This window comes from Protomyctophum parallelum, assembly GCF_964188405.1.
Source record: "Protomyctophum parallelum genome assembly, chromosome: 19".
Lineage (NCBI taxonomy): Eukaryota > Metazoa > Chordata > Actinopteri > Myctophiformes > Myctophidae > Protomyctophum > Protomyctophum parallelum.
Window position 1 is genome coordinate 39,286,636 of NC_139717.1, and position 20,708 is coordinate 39,307,343.

The 20,708-nt window shown below is 41.1% G+C and overlaps 4 protein-coding genes across 8 annotated transcripts in view; 2 read left to right on the top strand and 2 right to left on the bottom strand.

Annotated features, from left to right (window-relative positions):
- The first annotated feature begins 672 nt into the window (after positions 1-672).
- LOC310876664 (adenosine 5'-monophosphoramidase HINT3-like) lies at positions 673-10,961 on the top strand. Its single transcript, XM_083790256.1, has 8 exons — positions 673-813; positions 1,506-1,623; positions 1,713-1,782; positions 1,941-2,067; positions 6,585-6,711; positions 6,966-7,021; positions 8,562-8,675; positions 10,186-10,961. The coding sequence occupies exons 1-8, from the start codon at positions 736-738 to the stop codon at positions 10,210-10,212; spliced, it is 717 nt and encodes a 238-aa protein (XP_083646382.1). The 5' UTR covers positions 673-735; the 3' UTR covers positions 10,213-10,961.
- Positions 10,962-14,927: 3,966 nt separating this feature from the next.
- On the bottom strand, positions 14,928-16,157 carry LOC310876970 (26S proteasome regulatory subunit 8-like; the record flags this gene model as incomplete). The annotated part of the gene is made up of 1 exon (XM_083790618.1): positions 14,928-16,157. The coding sequence occupies one exon, from the start codon at positions 16,155-16,157 to the stop codon at positions 14,952-14,954; it is 1,206 nt and encodes a 401-aa protein (XP_083646744.1). The 3' UTR covers positions 14,928-14,951.
- Positions 16,158-18,391: 2,234 nt separating this feature from the next.
- On the bottom strand, positions 18,392-19,932 carry dnaaf11 (dynein axonemal assembly factor 11). The gene has a single exon (XM_083790135.1). It carries the CDS (start codon positions 19,829-19,831, stop codon positions 18,464-18,466), a length of 1,368 nt encoding a protein of 455 aa, XP_083646261.1. The 5' UTR covers positions 19,832-19,932; the 3' UTR covers positions 18,392-18,463.
- Positions 19,933-20,358: 426 nt separating this feature from the next.
- The window catches only part of ppp1r13bb (protein phosphatase 1, regulatory subunit 13Bb), a 46,497-nt gene continuing 46,147 nt past the window's right edge, over positions 20,359-20,708 (top strand). For 3 of the 5 annotated variants that reach the window (XM_083791003.1, XM_083791007.1, XM_083791006.1), the window contains exon 1: positions 20,359-20,690. The gene's annotated coding sequence lies outside the window, so the exon portion shown is untranslated. The remainder of the gene's footprint in view (positions 20,691-20,708) is intronic. The other 2 variants (XM_083791004.1, XM_083791005.1) reach the window with 2 other exon arrangements.

Below are 20,708 nucleotides of genomic sequence, written 5' to 3' on the forward strand. Positions count from 1 at the left end.
TACTCAGAAAATGTAGTTTATAAACACCACACAAAAAGGTATTCAGAATATATAGTCACATTTCTTTATATTTTTAATTGAATTTTTATTCAGTTTTAAACTATCATTCTGTGGTTGCAGACTCTTTTGAACACCCCAGACCCCTGTTGTTTCAGTACAGACCTGGAACTTTAGTTACACTGTCAATAGTTTAAATTTAGACAATTTTAAAGTAGCAAATACATTTTATGGCCAAATTGGTGTGTGTGTGTGTGTGTGTGTGTGTGTGTGTGTGTGTGTGTGTGTGTGTGTGTGTGTGTGTGTGTGTGTGTGTGTGTGTGTGTGTGTGTGTGTGTGTGTGTGTGCGCGCGCGCGTGCGTGCGCGAAAGAGAGGTAGGTACTATCTATTCTAAACGTTATTTTCCGCCGACCGCACGCCGACCACTCAGTGGGTGCGGTGCCCCCCTAGTGGCGAGAAATGAAACTTCTGGGAACTCAGATTACTCAGTGGGCGGTTCTTGTATTATTGTCTGTTTACTGAGAAAAAGGTTAGAAATCAGTTTAGCCTTTAGGTTATGCATAGCAGAGAGACGGAGAGATTTGCAACGTGGGGGCTGTTTTCACTTTTCACCCACGTGCGACATGACCTCTGAGTTCAACCGTTGCCTGATACCCGGTCCCGGAAGCAAAGCAATCCGCTTGTTGGGGGAGCGTATAACAGACAGACACGGAAACATCGGTCGAACATTTGTAAATATGGAAGAAACCCCCAAAAGTTGTATGTTCTGCACAATAGCGAGCGATCAAGACAAAGACACTGAAATCATTCTACAGGTAGGCTACATATGGGCCTCAGAGCCATAGTACTGATAGAAGTGTTACTTCGTGTCTTACGCCTCTACTGTCAGGGAAGTCTAGTCTACTGTTCATATGTAGTTCAAGTTCAAGTTTGTAAGGATGGTAGAGGCTTTCTTCGTCACAGGAGCGGAAAGTGCTGACCTGCCGGCGTAATAGGATGATTAGGTCTTTGGCGATATCTTTGGCTAAATGGGCAAGTTAAGTTATTAAGTTGCAAGGCTTAGTTTTAGATTCTCAACAGAATATTAATGAAATGATAATCGGACGGAGAACTTGTGCTGGCGAAATGCCTTATAAAAGGGTGGGATGACGTCACCACTAGGTAGGACTGACATCAGCCCTGACAAAGTTTGTATTATTTTGTATAATCAATATTTGGTTGCTGGTTAAATTAATTGTAGAAACTATCCTAAAATAAACCTTTAAATCAGGTTTTTCTTCCAGTTTTGCCATTATGGAATTAGGTTAGCTATTGTAAACGAGAAAGTTGTGTCTTTTGAAAACATGTCATACACTAAATTACATTATATGAATTATTATATTATATTGCAATTTACACAGGTACACTGCTGGCTTTTATCTATAGCTAGCTGTAATGGTTGAGTGACTTGACTAGCCTAATTGAATATAGCTACTGCTACAGAATACACCTCTCATATTCCCATCAGAATGATAAGCTGATCTGCTTCCGGGACATCTACCCTGCTGCCCCGCACCACTACCTGGTTATACCTAGAGAACACATACTCAGCTGCTTGTCACTAGACAAAGAACATGTTGGCCTGGGTGAGTATGTCATCAAAACTGTTGGAAAGTAATAGCCTCTCTTCTATGTAATAATGTATTAGTAATTGATGCATTGATTAATGCAACAGTTGAAAGGATGGCAGATATGGGGAAATGTGCATTACGTGAGCAAGGGATCACCGACATGAAGGATATAAGGTACCTGATGATAACTCAAACATTCAGTTTGCATGATTCACCATAACTGTGACATTCAGCATTTGACTCTGGATCATTATGGCACACGTCTCATGTCTCATGTCTATCTGTTATCTATTGATAACTTAGTTGACAATTTCATCAATGTATCAACACAGGCTGGGCTTCCACCAACCCCCATACACATCAGTAGATCACCTGCACCTCCATGTGCTTGCCCCAGCCAGCCAGATTTCTGAGTATATGGAATATAAATTCCTTCCAAACACACAGAGATTTATTGAAGTGAGTGCTGTTGCCTAGTGAATTGTGAGATCTGTGTCTGTTTCATATGTTTTTGTATATTGTCCTTCTGTGCGTGCGTGCGCACATATGTTTCTGAATTAATAGTCAATTATGCCCATCTCCACTCTCCACAGGAACAGTGCCTACTGAAGTGGCTTAAGGATAGTCCATCCAGAAATTCAATCAAATGTGCCTTTGGGGTGCACCAAACAACTCAGAAGAATGTTTTGAAAGAGTTAATGCTTAAAATTACACCTAAAGTGAAGAAGAGCTCCCTATGAATTGTGAAAGAAAGAGGACAAAATATAATGCAATGTAGTTTATCGAATTGACTGACACCCGTATAATGTAAAAAAAAGAATAGCCTATTTCTGGTAACTGGTTTGGTTATGTTTTTTATGGCATCTCACATGAACTATATATGAAAACGATAACGGACCAGGTGCTGGACAGAAGAACACAAAACACAAAACAGAAAAAAAGTCTGTACACTGCTCCCATGGATATTTATTACACTGAAAAAGTGCCTTTTGGGTGTTTCACTACTACTGAAATTTGGATGTGTTTTGCTTGACCAGGTCTTAACACCTGTCACTAATCAAGTCAAAAGCAGAGAAGGTGATTGCCCCACGTCTTTACCCCCCCCCCCCCCCTTAAATGTATTTCTATTCCAACCTGTACATAGATTTAATGTTTTTAATGTTTCAATTGTTGTTGTCATTGTTGTTATTGTGAATGAATGCATAGGATCCGAATGGAAACAAGACTGCAAGGTCTTTCTTCAGTGCTGTCCTATGTGCTTGACTGTACCCTGTACTGTTCAAGCTCATTGAAGCACTAGATTGTTCTCTTTGCACTAACTTATGTCTTATGTGTGTTCTCTTTGCACTCTATTTACTCTATTTACAGTTTACACTTGTTGATTAGGGTTCATACCAACTCTGAGTGATTACACACTTGCAAGTTACTCTACTGCTAAATGCCTACACTTGGGATGGGTTCATGTGTTTAACATTATTGAGTTCAGTGAGTGGTGTTACCCATGCATTTAATAAAAAGTAAATTGTAACCTCTATTTCTAGTATTTTTGTATTCTGTATTTTATCAAATGTTACTTAGATCTTAGATCTGAACAATAATTACTAAATTACAATTTGCCAAATCGACTGTCTTCCTTCCTCTTGATTTGCTCTGGAATTGGCCTGTTGCTACGAATACATGAAAGTTGGGTACCAAGCCATTGTAGGCATTTGGTGACCTCAATAGTGAGCACTTTGTAAATATGGGCACCAAATCTGTGGGTGCCAAAACAGAACGGACACATCTGGGGGGTAATTGGTAAATCTGGGTGGTGTATTTACCAAAACAGATGGGCACCTGAGTGAGAAGTCTGGACGGTGGGTATCGTCGGGGAATACTCTGTATACTTAAACATTAAGCTTCACCATTAAGTAACACTTTAATTGTCCATGACATGACCATCACCAGGTTTTTGGCTTGAGTTGTGGTTTATAACAGTGGTTTTCAACCCTTTTCATATCACAGCCCATTATTTATTCAGCATTTGAGTCACAGGCCACCATTTGAATGATTTGATGACGTCTCTCAGACCCAAAACTAAAGAATATTTAGTTGTCAGCAATTCCATGCTGTTGGCAAACATTGATCAAAAATAACAATTATACATTATCTAATTGTGTATAGATTTAATGTAGGCCTATTAATGAAGTAATGCAGATGTTTAACAATAATTTAACTCTTGAGAGTGTCAAATGAAACCAAATCATTTCATTTTACGCTCTCAAGAGTTAAAGATCTAGGCAGGGTCTAGGCTAGGGTAGCAACTCCATCATTTAGCTGGGGACCATGGAAGGCGGCGCCCTAGCGATGATGATCCAGTCTTTCCATGTATGGCTATCCAGGGTTTGATGAGGTCAGTGTTGTGATCTTATATCATATATGGAAACGGCCATATATGGTGATGTGACGTGTCACGAGGCGTGACCATATATGGAGGCATGACGAGGCGTGACATGACAAACTTACTGACTGACTGACGGGATTCACGGGAAATGCAGGTTTTCATAGTAAACAGTGGCCTACAGTCGCAACAACACATTCTTAAGAACTTTGTCCCCCAATGCATATGGTCCTGCATGTGGTCTATGGTCTGGACAAGTATCACTTGTACGGGGTTATAGCAACTTATTACATTACTTAAATGCCTTGATATCATATGTCATATTCGACCATATAGGCCTATAGCCTATTGCATATAATTTAATTATTGTTAGATTTGCATTTCTTCAAATATGCACACATATTACCTACAACAAACTACATCAAACTTTTCCAAACCGAGCACGTAATTATTATGATTAAGCACAGCTGGTACTATACACCCGGCATTTAAGCGCGCACCAGCAAGTGCGTGTCGTGCACGCGCATGATGTTGCGCGTACGTGCATGTGCGCTTGTGCACGTGCAAGCGGGGGGGAAAACGTACTTCGATCGATCTGGTCTCTCTATATGTACGCCCACATACTCACATAGTTCTGTAACTATACTAACTGTTACTGTGTACAGGGGCCGTGGGTACGCCTAGGCCTAGTTCTATAGTAGGCCTATATAGAATTACATTTGTAGACAACGTCGGAAAACAAACAAATGGATCCTCAGGACACCCGCTCCCAATCCAGGGAGAATGGATGTCAATTCTGTGACATTGTCAACAAGCAGACCGACACGGAAATACTTTTGAGTGTAAGCAGTTTTCATTGTATTTGTTCTTAAAAAGAAGAAAGGTGCGTTGAATTTGAAAACGCCTCTAACATATACATCTCTCTCGACTGTCTCTATCACAGGATGATGACCTGGTTTGTTTTGTTGACTCTAAACCAGGCGCTATGCACCATTACCTTGTTGTTCCGAGGACGCATTTAGGAAATTGCAAAACACTCCAAAAAGAACACATACCTCTAGGTATTATTACACATTCCTTATTCTACACCCCCTCTGTTTTTCTTTCATTTCCCCGTTGGCCTACATTAATGCTGACTTAGACATGGATGTCATGTGCATTTTGATAGTGGAGCGAATGCAGGAAATGGGAAGGCATATACTGGAGAAGAACAAAGTCAGTGACCTAGGTGACGTCAGGTAATTATATTATATGATATGATATTATATTATATTATATTAGGCTTATTGCGGTGTGTTGGTTGGTTGGTTGGTTGGTCACCACAGGCATGACCATATGGTCATGTCTCGGGACATCACGTGACATCATCAGGGATCCCTGATGTATGGAGATCCCTGATGTATGGAGATCCCTGATGTCGTCAATATTACCAGACCCAGAAATGTTGGTTAGTATAAACTGGCAGTTTTTAGCCCAAGGAGCGTTTGTTTTTTTGCAAAACAAATGCTTGGAATGGATTCGGAATGATGAAAACCCCCTAGTTTGACATGTCACATGCTACTTAAAGACTGATGACAATTGACATTTAGATTATTTTTGCCTTATAGGTTGTTAATGGTATGGGCACATACATGCTAATTACTCAAATTGCTCAACATGCAACTTTTAGAAACCAAGCTGAATTTCATCCATTAGGCCTATAGATAACATTTCTATCATAAAAGTTTATACTAATCACCGTTTCTGGGTTCATGAAAATTCCAGACTATAAGAGATGGGATGGCTCCCAAATAAGCCAAAATCCTACTGAACGCATCACTACGCTCTCCCCCTATATGGAGATCCATGATGATCCATGATGTCATCAATATTGGCCAGCAACTCTACATCTGACCTCAAACCCTTAGATGTCCATGGAGCTGACCTGTTCTGACATTGCATTTGTTGATCCTTCCTCTTCGATGTCTCCCTTTTGACTGATACCTGTCCATTTAAACTCTAGACGGGCCTGCCCCAAAGTTATTAGTGCAGCCGCACCTGGCAGCCAGCGAAAACTAGAGTTCTCAACAGGCCCGAGAATTAAGGCCTGGCCCTACCTGGGCCCTCATCAAACCCTGTACACTCAAGACACTGCCACCCTTAGATCTCCATATATGGAGGTCAGCTGTTCTGACATTCTATATGTTGATCTGACCTCATCAAACTCTGTCCACTCAAGACACGCTCCATATATGGCCAGTACAGAATTCATTCCATATGTTGAACTGACCCCCCCATGCCAAAGCGCCAGCGCTCGCCCAGCAGTCTGCTGTCACTCAGGCGGATATGTTGATCTGACCCCCCATTCCAAAGTGCCAGCGCTTGCCAGCAGTCTGCTGTCACCCAGGTGGATGCGTGCACGCAACCTCGCCCTTTCTTGTCCTCAGGCTTCTTACTGGTTATTATTGGTGTGTGTTCTAACATGTTCTAATCAAGTCAACACCACGTCGACTTGAAAGACGAATACACTACTTGGCCGCATCAGCTATTAAACATGTACTTCAACATTGTAGTCAGAGGAAATTTTGGCCAACTTGTGAATATTGTGTTATTGCAGGTTGGGGTTTCATCTGCCCCCCTTCTCCTCTGTTCCTCACCTACATCTCCACATCCTGGCACCAGCCAGTCATATGAATGCCAGATCCCTCAGTCGCTATGGGCCACAGTCTTGTTGGTTCATCACAGTGAGTGATCAACTTGGAAAACTTCACCCCACCCATACTTTAGCAGTGGCTTAATACAGTGATATGCCCACTGGCACAAATAAACCTTTGCTTCTGTTTCTTTAAATTACTGGTATAATGTAACTCACATTAACTTTATAATCATATATGATTGTAGGGCTACATGCCATTTATGTTTGCTTATTTACTAATAATAACATATATGACAACATGGTGAATTCTGTATGAACTGTACTGTATGTGATTTATTACAGGTGGACAAAGTGCTGCATCAGCTCAGGACCCTTGGCAAAGTCAAATGACGATTCAAGTCAGTGTTGCCAGACTTTTAGAGATACATAAGCAACCGCGTGTAGGAAAAACAAGCCCAAAAGAAGCAACAAATAAACACATGACATGAGCACTTTGAACACAAGCATCAGTGTCAGTGAGACAAAAAACAATAATCTACTATGTCATTATACATAATGAAACACTTGGAAATTGCATTTAAACTGTCTGCAGAATTACCTAATAAATTATTTATACACTTTTATTACATTAATGATGTGAATTATTATAAACTAGAAAAAGTGCCCTTCCGGGCACAGGTCTCCACCAGGTTATCCACAGATCCGTGCAGTTAGAGGTAAAAACACTTTTTGGCCAGTTATAGCGCCACCTTGAGGCTGAGTTGAAATTGTTCATGTGGCATTTCGTCCTCGGCCTAGTGGGAATGTGGGTGCACAATTTCACGGAAATCACGCGATGTGTTCATGATTTGCAGCATTTTGTTTGAAACTGAGCACTCCTGTGAACTTTGGAAGCCAATCTTAACCAATCAGGATGGAGTCTGATAAATCTGAAAGACCCGTTTCGTTGAATGGCTCTAGAGAGACTGTGTAGCAATTTGCGTGATGTTTGGACAAAATCTGTAGGTGTACTGTGCAAAAACGTGTTTTGCACAAAGCGGCCTCCTGGTGGCGCTATAACAGGCCGTTCTGGAAAGTTTGGGGCAGAGGTTCATGGTTGGCATCCAGGGAGTGTGTGTGCAAAATATGGCATTGAAAAACTTGTTTTGCACAAAGCGGCCTCCTGGTGGCGCTATAACAGGCCGTTCTGGAAAGTTTGGGGCAGAGGTTCATGGTTGGCATCCAGGGAGTGTGTGTGCAAAATATGGCATCGACCGGGTTAACGGTGGCCGAGATTAGCTGTTCACGGACACACACACACACGGACACACACACGGACGGACGGACGGAGTGCAAAACATACTCTCTCCCCATGCCTTCGGCCTGGTGGAGACAATAATTCATGCACACAGAATGTGTATGGGTCTAACATGGTTTACAGGTAAATATCACAACTTGTCTAATTGCTTGTTTAACCAGTTGTTTAATATGCATTTGTTGTAGGCTATATGGAGCAACCAACTAGAAACTATCATAAACTGTTTTTCTCTCTCATTTTATTGTTAAGAAGGTAATAACTGATGGTAGCCTATTAATTGTGACACATTGGATTTCTTTCTGAGAACCACGTGGTGGCGCCAAAGGTCCAATATTATTTACAATACTACAATGTCGTCATACTTATGCGCCGGTAGTAGCCAGCGGGAGATTGAAAATGGAAAATCAAAACAAAAGGAGTTGACTTCGAGCTGTTCTATTTTTGTTAAAACAATGATAAAGCCCAAGGTACCCAAGAGTACACTACACTCTTGTTTGAAATTGAAAACGAGGCGTAACAGTAATGTGAGCCCAAGGGCGCGTCTAATGGTAAAGTTGACTCTTTTTACACAATCTAAAATGAGATTACCGTCCTCAGTGAACTGTATGGTCGCTATTAACACGTCCCTACTGTTTCCCCAGGCTGAACTGGTCATACTGCTGTTCTTTAAAAGCATTACAGACGAAGCGAGAACCATGGCTTTTGAAGAGAGAAGTGCAACAATCAGAGCACACCACGTCAGAGCAGCGTCCAAGGTAGGCTGCTACATGATGTCACTCGCTGTATAACGTTGAATAATAATGTGTTTCCATCACGATAAAATAAGACTGCTTAACCTACATGACCTGTATAAATCGGTGGTTCTCAAACTCATAACTCATAAAGTTTTGTTATAAAATGCTGTTTTCATTATAGTTTTAAAGTGGTTTAACTGATGTTGATGCTAAATTGAGTATTATAACCACTACGTAGCCCAAACATTTAGATTAACGTCGCGGAGCAACGTTTGTGCCTCAAAATCACTCTTACCTTGTACAAATGCAAAATCTAAGCTGCTTTCAATTTTGCCCCACTTGTTTGTGATCTGTGCGTCCCCATATTAAACACCGAACATGCTTATTTTTCAATAAAAAAGGTATTTTAATCCACTCTGTTTCGGAAAACTTGGTTTTCTCTCCATTGTAGATGCGCAAGAGAACCCTGGCCGCTAGGGGCGCGGGCAATGTTCTGTTGCGCATTTACAATGGAGGAGTCTGAAACAGAGTGGATTAAAATAACTTTTTTATTGAAAAATAAGCATGTTCGGTGTTTAATATGGGGACGCACAGATCACAAACAAGTGGGGCAAAATTGAAAGCAGCTTAGATTTTGCATTTGTACAAGGTAAGAGTGATTTTGAGGCACAAACGTTGCTCCGCGACGTTATGGGGGGGGGGGGGGGGGGTAAAACGTTTAGACTCTCGTAGAGAGATTCGTCAGAATCGAAAAAAAAAAACCTCTACGAGAATCTAAATGTTTGGGCTAACCACTACGTACTACAATACAATAAATGATGTAGTACTTATTATGCATGTATTGCATAACTATTTTAAATGTAAAGCCTATAGCCTACAAATAGTCGTACATTCACTCGAGTAGGCTACTTAAGTCTTTATTTAAATAAGGTAATTCATTAAAGAGTGAATTTGAGAAGAACCCAAAGCAAAATAGCACTCTCTTAATCTTAATCTCTTAATGCTGCCTTTTAGTCAGACTCAGGGCAGAATACAATATCAGACACTGATGTCAAGTACTACAGCCCTAGGCTATGCAAGATTTCTAGTAATGTGGCACCTCTGGATGGGATGCCTTGTTTGGGGATTTTAGTAAAACATCTTCATAGAGAACTGTTCTACTTATTTCTATTAGAGTATTTCTATATAATAATAATACCCCAGACATTTATGCAATCTCATTTGGTGAAGAATCGTGCAGCACTAGTTGGCTGTCCAATTCACTTTAGTTACTCTTATGTTTTTATGATTGTTTTTTAAAACAATTATACATATTTTCATGGGAAAATGTTTGAATTGTGTGAGAACCGTGATCTCAATTCTTGCGGAGAAAAATTGAGATCGAGACACATTTGAGCAAGAATCGTGCAGCACAAATTTATAGAACATTTCTAAGTACTCAATCGCTTACATAAGGTGGTGAGAAAACTCATGAACCCGGAAACAATATTGTATGTATGGCATTATTTTTGTGCTTTATTTCCATCTGTAGACCATCTTGAAAAAAGCTAAAGGATAATTGGAGACGTACATCTTTATCTTTATCTTCGTGAATATCAGCGTGGATGGAGGTCAATGCAACCTGCACACTGTAGGAGCAGCAGCATTCTCAGAATCTTCGTGAATTTCACCATGTGGTTTTTAAGCTTATTCATGTGTATTTGTGTTATGAAGGTGGTGTAACTGGAACGCTAGCCCCAAAACACACTCGCACTGTGTTTCACCGACCGCTTGCCCCCAGCAGTGCTTGATCTGCTTGTACTCTTCCATTCATTTTACTGAGGTTAAGGAATAAGGTTATAGGTTTATGGCATAGTTTTGCTGAGGCTGAGTTTAGGAATAAGGTTAGGGTAAGGCATAGTTTTTCTGAGGTTATGTTCAAGGATTACCTGGTGGCGATCGTTACGACTTCCGAGGTCGCTGGATTTGGCCCGGGCGAACGTGTTTTGGGGCGACCGTTCTTTTATCTTATCCATTGTGTATGCCTCATGCTATTTTGTATTCATTTTGTGCTTCATATACTATTAGCTTTCAATTGGCATGCATTTCTTCAAATTGTCCACAGATTTTATATTTGTATTGTTATTTGTTTGCATTTCTGCCCCTAAATATTTGATGTTGATGGGGTGTTCATAAAATGTTTGACACATATACACAGTCATTAAATATCTGTGTATGTATGACTGTATGTTTTTGTCCTGTAAAGCCCTAGTAAAAATACAATTGGTACATTCAATGTGTACAAAGAAAATGGAATGAATGTAGTTTTATTTGACCATGATGGTAAATGGTGCATTTAGTTAGGCTAATTAGGCTTTACTAATTGACCCAATTAGTCCAGAATTGTAGGCTACAAATATATTTTTTGAAGTGGGACAGAGAAAGTAATCCATTGCATAATGTAGATGTACTTTTCTAGACGGAGTATATCCACTCCTGAATAGTGGGGTCCTCAGGAAGTAACCAACACCTTGTGAAGACTTTCCTATTGGCACACATATTAAAATATGAATAAGGTTCAAGGTTGTCTTGCCTAATATATCCTAAAAGTAATATGGAATATTATGAGGGAATATACGAGAGTTGGCACATATCAAATTTATCAATTGGAATTTACATACAGTAAATCAAGCCCATCTTCATTTGAAATTGAGAAATCAACCCCTCTCCCATCTTTCTATTGTGTTTTCAAAGTTCTTTCATTTTTGCTTTTCTGTAAGTGAATAGATGTAATTCTAATTCCTGCCATTTCCTGTTTTTTTCTATTCTGCTGTGCTTGTTTTTTAATGGCCCATTTTCTGAACAGGGTAGTAATTTAACATGTCCTCAAAATATACCAATGGTTAAAAAGTCTGCACAACAACTTGTTGTTCCACCATATTTGCTGTGCACAAAATGTGTAGGAGCAAGCTGTTTGCGTGGCTCTGCAGGAGTAGCTGTCTAGACGAGGGTCTTGTCTGACTATGTGTCCACTGTGGCTAATCTTGCAAACCACTGGACTGATCAGTTTTCTTTCCACAGATTATACTTAATATTATACTTATAACCTATTTAATTATATAATGGCAGTCATAGAGTCATACATACATAAATGTAGATTCATACATCATAGATATGTCAGACATAGACGCTGGCCATATGAAGTCCAAGGTACACATTGGAGCCATCGTTCTTATCTGGATGATTCACATGTTTTGTTTCATCTTGTAACTTAACTAGCTCTAAAATGGATGTATGTACAATTTGTTTGGGGGGAACTCATACCAATGCTTCACTTCCGGTTCTTTTCTGAGATAAAATACCGTAATGATGCCCCACTTCCTATTTGTGTGTAGTCAGCTGTTATTGTGCGATTGACAGATCTGACATGGTTTCATGTTATTTCTTTATTATCTTTTACTTGTCTGCAGCTGGACTATACTGCACACAAAGAACAAATTGTTCTTACTTTTGTGCTGTCCTGGTGAAACTGACCTTCTGCAAAGTCTCCATGGACACAAACCTCCTACACTTTCCACTCCCATTAAATCAGTCTCTCCACCTTGGGTTCACAACGGATATGTGAATATTGATCTAGTGTCTTATGATGTAGGAAGAGGTGTGACCCGAGAGGAACACTGTTTATTGACAAAATGTCCTCTTTCCTCTGCACAACAATGTTTGAGTTTTGGTGAGGAAGAAGCTTCTCTGAAGTTATTTGTCTACTGTATGTTTTGGGTTCTGTGTTCCTAGATCCTTCTAATCTATAGAATGAAGAAGAGTTTAGCCAACTTAGTTGTATTTTATTTTATTATATTTACAACAGCCATGTTGAGCAAACACGGCTGCCACAAAATGCAACAAACTGTGGCCATCACAGACTGAGGACAAAACACTAGCAAAAAATGCTATTTCAGTAGCAGTCACTATATTCCGTCCCAAACCACATTTATGTCCACCCATGCCTTTATTTTCTTTTTTCCTATTATTCCTTTAGCTTTGTAATGCTTTTTTCTGATCTTAATCTTTTCTTTTTGCTAGCCCCTCCTATGCCGAGCTTTGAGGGAACACAAACATTGAATGCCAATGACAATGAATGGTCAGCTTTGAGTGTTACTGTTAACACAAACTTTGAATGCCATTGACAATGAATGGCCAGTTTTGAGTGTGTAAACAGTATTGAAGGTGAGGACACAAATTGTGATTGGCTGGAATGAGATGATGTATGATAAGAGTGCCAGTTCACACAGGTGTGATTTTTGTTATCTATGTGATATAAAGCATTTTTAATTGCCTCTGTATTAAATGTGCTATACAAATCAACTTGTCTTGTTTTGGTATAGTATGGTATTGTTTTCTCACGTTTTAGTCATTTGGAACTGACATCACCTCTTTCCTGATAATTTCTATGCTCTAAAACAGTGGTATTGGCCCAGAGGAACTAAATATTATTCTATAGTTGTACCTGGAACTCCCCTACTCCCTATACCTGTTATATACAGGTACAGTATTCTATTAACAGATTGCTTATCTATAATCTATAAATGCACCGTGTGTGTGTGTGTGTGTGTGTGTGTGTGTGATCCTGCCCAGCTTCCATATATGGAGCTGGCCTGTTCTGACCTCACAACACTCCGTATTTGGGCATGCCTGACACAACTCCACAAGCTGGCTGCATATGCTCCATAGTTCGGCATTACAAAGAACTCCATATATGGGCATAAAAGGGAGACAGACATAATATCTGGGTGGGGCATGCATTTCCAACTTGCATCGTTACAAGTAGGCCAGTGCCCAAAGGACACCGCTGTAGAGGCTCCAACGAATAATATCTGGGTGGGGCATTCATTTCCAACTTGCATCGTTCCAAGTAGGCCAGTGCACAACGGGCACCGCTGATTTATGCTCACCCTAGTTAAATGGATATACCTTCTCTTAATCTTAGGGAAATTCAAGCACTGTACAACAGTAGGCATGAAACGCATATCTCGGTGCAAATCCATATTTGAGCAGCAATGTAATCAGTCATTATGACGTATCTGACATATGACTCCGTACTTTACCCCAGATTCGGATCAGGTCATGTAGGCTATGGAGTAGGATCATCCAACTGTATTTAACGATGAGATTTCTTTCCTTCTATTGTGTTTGTTCATCTGGCTCTCTTGTCACTAGGTTGTAATTCTGACCAGCAGTGTTGAGTGTTGAATGTGTTAATGTTGAATGCGTCAGATCTTAAGCTTGGAGGAGAGAGGCTAAGGGTAGGACAGCAAAGAATGCTGTCAAAGCTGTCATCAAGGCTGGGAATAAACATGTCTTGATACCAAGAGATGTATTTGCCTACTACTTAAAAAGTATATTAAAACAAGATAAAATAGGATAAAGTACAAAAGGATGGTCAAATAAGATAAAACACAAAATTGGCATAACTGGCTTATGCAGGGGCAAAGATCCTGCCGAACACCAGAGGCCAGGGGTTCACAATTGGCTGCATTCAAGGGTTAGAACTTAGAAGCCATCATTTGTTTTATGTTTCTATTTGTAGCATTACCTTTATATCGAGCAATGAAAACTGGGTGGCGTGGCAATCTCTGCACGAGTGACTCCCAACAGGTTGGTTAGGGTGCCCGTTCAGTGTGGTGCAGAACCAGGGGGGATAGCATGCTTAAGTCCTCCCGGTCAGGCTCATCTAACTGTCAAGTGAAAAGTGGACTGGCAACATGTTGCATATTGGAGGAGTTGCACTGCTTGTCTACACACTCCCTACCGAGCTAAACAGTAGGGGGTCAGTTGTGACAAGCCAGGGATTAAATAATTGCAACAAAAAAAAAGTCAGAGCCTAATGGTGTGGCTCCAAATATGGATCCAGACCTGTCTGGACTACGCAGTCAGTCATCTATGACATCTCTAATGTATGACCCCATATATGGGCAAAGTTTCAAGCCGAACCAACATCCATTCTCTTCCATTATAAAATTATTTCAAAAAATCAACACGGTGGAAAAAAATGTAGCACTGATTCAAAGAAGTAACTGATCAGCAGTATTTGTGCAGAAAAGACTTCTATGCTCTATTTATTTATTTATTTTTGGTTGGAGACACCATTTATTTTAAAATTACTTTTTGGTAACAATTACAAACTGTAAACAAAAAGAAGAAAAAATAGCCTTACATGTGTTTGCAATGCATGGGGAGAATTCTGCACTGGGTGCAGCAGATGCCCAGGGTCGTCTACATAAAACATACATGTGTTTGCATGGGGAGAATCTGCAGTGTATTCTACTTCAACAGCTTCTTGATGGACATGTTCTTCTCGCTATCTTTCAGCATCACCTTTGCCACAGCCATCTCAAAGTCCTCTTGGGTAACGTGCACTCTCCTCTCTCTCAGAGCATACATCCCTGACTCAGTGCACACACCCTTGACCTCGGCTCCAGAGGCTCCAGGCATGAGTTCAGCAATCTTCCTCAAATTGATGCCACGTGTCAGATTCATCTTCCTAGAGTGGATCCTCAGGATGTCCAAACGGGCCTCCTCATTGGGAGGGGGAAACTCGATCTTCCTGTCAATTCGGCCTGGCCTGAGCAGTGCCGAATCCAGGATGTCGATACGGTTGGTGGCCATGATGACCTTGATGTTTTTGGTGGCCTCAAAGCCATCCAGTTGATTGAGCAGCTCTAACATTGTCCTCTGCACCTCGCTGTCCCCAGAGCCACCCTCCAGGCGTGATGAGCCGATGGAGTCAATCTCGTCCATGAAGATGATTGAAGGAGCGTGCTCCCTGGCCATGACAAACAGCTCTCGCACCATACGGGCACCCTCTCCGATAAACTTCTGGACCAACTCGGAGCCAGAAACCCTGATGAACGTGCAATCGGTGTGGTGGGCCACAGCTCTGGCCAGGAGGGTCTTTCCTGTGCCTGGAGGGCCGTACAACAGCACACCCTTTGGCTGTGCAATGCCCAGGGCTTCAAAAAGCTCTGGGTGCTTGACAGGCAACTCAATCACTTCCTTGATCTCCTTGATCTGCTTGTCCAGGCCACCAATCATTTCGTAAGTGGAGTCCGGCACCTTCTCCACCATCATAAGGGACACCAGAGGGTCCACCTTATTGGGAAGTATCTTATGCAGTGTATAGCTATCGTTGCGCAGAGCCACACGGCAATTGGGAGTCACATCATTGATATCAATGTTTTTGTCCACATCCACAACAAACTTTCCTTCTTGATGCACCTTTACCAGTACTTTCTTTTTGTCCATAGCCCTAACCACTTCCCCCACATAGGATCCTTGTTCCTGAAGTAACTGAAGCTCCTCACGGAGGAGACGCACTTTAGCATTGAGCTCATTCCTCTGCGCCTGTAGACGTCTGAGATTCTGGCTTTTATCGTTCACTGTCAACTCTAATTCTTGTATCTTGGACAGGTAAAACTTCCGACAGGTATAGCTTCTTTCTTTGGTGATCCCAGTATGCACAGACTCCATCTCATCTGTATGTAGCGTAAAACTAGCTCCCGTCCACTATCTATCTCCATTAACAGTTTAAATATACGGTTTGTCCACTGAAGCATGACGTATTTCACTTCTCAGCCAATCACATGTGAGGTTGGAATGAATTAACCATATATAGCATGACTTTGTCTGGCAAAGCCATATATGGTTATTGTGATTATTATTTAACAGTTACCCAGGAAACCTATTTGATCAGTGATGGTATTGACACTAACTAAATATTTTATGTGACAATTGGTAACTGCATTTAGTCCCTCCAACATATAGCTTTCAGACATGACGTCATGTGGCAGCCAAGTCTATGGACTTTTAATGTTTGCTTTAAGCAGTGATGTCATGTGGCAGCCTCAGTTGGCACCCCTCACTTCACACAAGTGTGATCTTTTTTAACACGGCATGGATAATATGTACATATATATGTATGTATTAGACTCAGTCTTAGACCGTCTTTTCAGAAGGCAGAGTGGCACTTCCTTGAAGATCTGGAAGATATGGTCGAGTCAAGTTGTTTGAGTTCCCAGGGCTAATATATCAGAACCCCATTATAGACAAGATTAGGGATATAAATCCACCCTGTAAAAAATAAATCAATGTAAATACAGTTCCAGTTTCTTTCTATGACATAATATGCAACTTTTCAGGATCAACAGCTGGTTTAATTTGGTTCTTGTTGAAATGGTTTAAAGTCACATTCTTTTGACAGAAAGGTTGATCCAGACTTGGCTTTGTCATTTTCACATGGTACTCTGATGGAAGGTCATTTGCAAGGTCAGCACGCCATCACCTGTACAAATACACATGGTAAACTATGGGTGCACAGGATATGATTTATCACACTAGTGCTGTCGACATGATCAGTGAGGTATAGCGCAGCACAGACAGGGCCTTGATAGGGATATCAAACTCCATTGGCCCCTGTAAAATCTGAATCCCACCCTACCCCACTTATGTTTCTTTTCCATTTTTACCTCCTTACATGATTTCCTGTTTTTTATATAGAAGTGTAGGCTATATTTGTACGTCTATAAATGTTCTGATGAATTGAAAATGGTGGACCCTGTTGTAAACAAGCGTAATGCCTTATCAGTGTGTCGTCCACAGTAACAGTCTTTGTAATGAGTTGCTTTCATGTGAAATGTACCCATTCTGCAAACTGTTAATAAATACTTCAATCAATCAATCAATCTAGTACAGCACTCTAATAAAAGCGCAGCCAAGAACTTTGCTAATATTGATGACATTTAATAAGCGGTATAGAGGCTTAGCTTTCTTTGACAATAAGTTTCAATATTAGGCTACATTGAGTCAAATTTAGCCCATGTTTTCACTGACACTTGTATTTTATTGACTCATAACAGAAAAACAAAGCTGTCTTTCTCTTTCTACATTGATGCTTTGACAGGTTAGGAAACTGAGCCGCCCAATGCATTTGATGCCTGAGGTTAAAACAGGAAAGCAACCAATTGAGACAATCAGTCAATGCTGCCACATCTGAAGATAGGACAGTGATGTTAAATGTCTACAGTCAAAAGACAATGAACAGAAGTACAACCTAGGAAGGACAGGAAGTATTCTGGGTCAATCATGAAGCAAGAGGAGTGAGAGATAATATGTCAGGGTGGTTGTGCTTTACATATGATATCATGGGGAGAAGTACATTTGACACACAGATCGGTGGTGAAGTGGTTCTACCACCAACAGAAGGAATCAGACTATAGTAAGAGAGGATATTCTTGTAATTTATAAAAGAGAAACACTTGCACTCATACTACAGTATTTATTCTATAAATGAATACAGAATAAGAATACAAACAAATACTTGAAATATGAAATCTTGTCCAATGTCCACGTTTCTTTGTCAAATAACTTAAATTAAGAGCAAATGAGACACTCACTCTAATGTAAAAAAAAGTTGTAATTTTTTTTCAGTTGCATCATTTATTTAAAGCACTCGGAAAGCACTCATTTTCAACATTCAGAATTGATAGCTATGAACCAAATGGACCCAGTCGTTCACTCAGAGAATGTACAAAGGAACCAAATGGATGCTTCCAGGTCCATTTAATTCCATTTCTACACTCTCAGAGTTAAATGAACACTGAAAAGGTGAATAGGTTGGGGTCCCAAAAACACAATGTTTTCCTGCATAATGAAACGACTAGTAGCTAAGTAAACAGTCATCATCAGTCTTCTGTTATTACTTTTGGGTATGGAAAACTTGTCATGTTTTGTCTGTATCATAGTTCTTAGTTTAAAGTGATGACTTGTTTAAGTGAGGTTCATATGAGAGGAGGGACATCTGGATCATCTACAAAGCCTTCAGAGAAGGATGTGTGTTCTGAGACTGCACAAGTCTGGTTTCTCCTCATCTCCAGCGGTCCCTCCCGGCTGCTGCCACTGTCTCGTGCTACAATATTCGCCAGGTCAATACCAGAGTGTTTGCTAGGATCTACCTCCAGCATTTCACGACCGTTAACATTGCTTTTATTCTGTCCAGGTTTGGTTTGAGATGGAGGTCGTGGGACGGTCTTTGTCTTGATTTCACCTTTAGCCCTGGACATGGTGAGGACCAGGTGTCCAGTGGTTTGGGACCTCCGACATGTAGTGCTGTCAGGTCTCACTTCAGCGGGAAGAGCCAATTGAAATATCTTTCCTTTGACAATCACTCTGACATACATGGTCTGAACATCAACATCCAGCAGGGAAGTGTCCATGTGTCTGTACACAGCCAGGTCTAGGACAACTGTATTCCCGTCTTCGTCTTCTGTCAGCGTGAAGTCTAGCTTGGGTTCATTGACATTCAACACCCGTCCTTCAGCAGTGATCAGGGTCCTTGGAGGTGCTTGGGGCTTCGTGGGTTTCGTGGGGTTCTTCTTCTTTTCCAGATGTTTGTATGTTTCAAAACGTGACTCCGGAGTGAAGGCGCAAGGGGTTTCCCAGAATTCCTTCTCCCTCTGCTCCTCCTCAGTGACTTTATATTCTGTCTGACGGTTCTCCTTGTCCTCCTGGCTCCCCGGAGGACCACAGGTGGCGTCCTCTCTCTGGGAGCTTTTACTCTCTCCTCTTTCTGCTGCTCTGTTCCTCTGCGCCTCCTCCTTCTCCCTGGTTCTCTTGTTCAGGTACTCCTGCTCCTGCCGTTGGATGCACCTCCTAGCCTCCTCCAGTCCCCAGTTGGCCCTGATTCGCTCCGTTCGGCTGATCTCTGATCCATCTAACCACTTGAGCTGAGGCAGAGCAGCCACTGTGTACTGTCTGTAGCCCTCAAAGTCAGAACAGGGGTTTCCAACCAGGAAGATCTCCCTGAGATGGATGTTGTGTTTCAGGGTGTCCACGCTGCTCAGTTGTCCTATGAAGTTTAACGTCAAATCCAACTTTTGGAGGCTCTCACAGCCCTCGAGATTTTCGATCACTTCAATGTTGTTCATGGAGAGGTTTAAATATTCAAGCTTCTTCAGGCGACCTACATTTTCAATCTTAGGTATCAGGTTGTTTTGCAGGTAGATAATTCTGAGATCTCTGCACCATTTCTCGATGTACTCTATTCCCTCGATATCTTGCTGATGTAAGGAGATCTCCTCAAGAGTAAAGATCTCACAGTTGTTGTGCTCTGCCCGTCGTCGGACCATGTCCTCTGTGATGTAAACCATTCTCTCTAATATTGAATATAGTAGACGAGCGATACACTCCCTCTGAATTCTTCTGTTTTAAATGCACCTTGTATTACCATGGCAATGAATGCTAAAGACTGATGACGTCAGTCGTAAACATTGAGGGTCATGTCACGTGACCTAAGACGGTCCAATGGAAGGCCGGTTAGGCCGCCTCCTTCCCAAAGCTCGTAAACATTTCAGTAATAGTTACCGGTAATAACCACAGTTAACAATAGCCTTAAGGCCTTATAGCATTGTCCTTTGATTGATCCATTTGATTAAGTAGTAATCTGCCCAAGTGATTAAGCTGTACAAAGCATCAAAATATCTGAGAATTTTTTTTTGAGACTTTTGACATTCCAAAAAATAAACAAGTAAACCGAAATGGAATGCTAACCTATGTTTTACCATTCTCTCTGCTGCCATTCTGTGAAATAAAGTGACATTCCGCGTCGACGTGACACTTTCGTTGCTTGTGATTTAGCCCCGCCCCTTTGACCGTCAACAACTGGTTTCCAGGCTATTTTCGTCAGCTAGCCTGGCTAGCAAGCTAACGAGGATTTGCCGTACACTATATGCGAGAAATCGCGCTTTGGAAGGAAATGTTTCCATCTTGTTTAGCGTGAATTATACTACATCTACTTAACCTGTGCCTCTGTGCTGGTCGATGTCCTCCAAACAGCCGACGAGAGAGCGAGAGAACGCCTTACTTTGCCTCTGGACTGAGCTAGCTTTAGCTTTATGAGCTAACGACGTAGGTGGAGAGTTTATCTGACTGACAGCTACTTCTGTTCCATAGTATTATTATCGCAACCAATAAGTATCCAGCTAATACGATGAATAGCCTTTGACATCGGTGAGTACAGTACAGTCA

What these genes read in the sequence shown, in the direction of transcription:
- dnaaf11 (XM_083790135.1), bottom strand. Translation starts at nt 19,831, where the DNA reads ATGGTTTACATCACAGAGGACATGGTCCGACGACGGGCAGAGCACAAC.
- LOC310876664 (XM_083790256.1), top strand. Translation starts at nt 736, where the DNA reads ATGGAAGAAACCCCCAAAAGTTGTATGTTCTGCACAATAGCGAGCGAT. An exon ending in ACACTGAAATCATTCTACAG is followed by an intron (nt 814 to 1,505) that starts GTAGGCTACATA and finishes TATTCCCATCAG; the next exon opens with AATGATAAGCTGATCTGCTT. An exon ending in CAAAGAACATGTTGGCCTGG is followed by an intron (nt 1,624 to 1,712) that starts GTGAGTATGTCA and finishes TTAATGCAACAG; the next exon opens with TTGAAAGGATGGCAGATATG.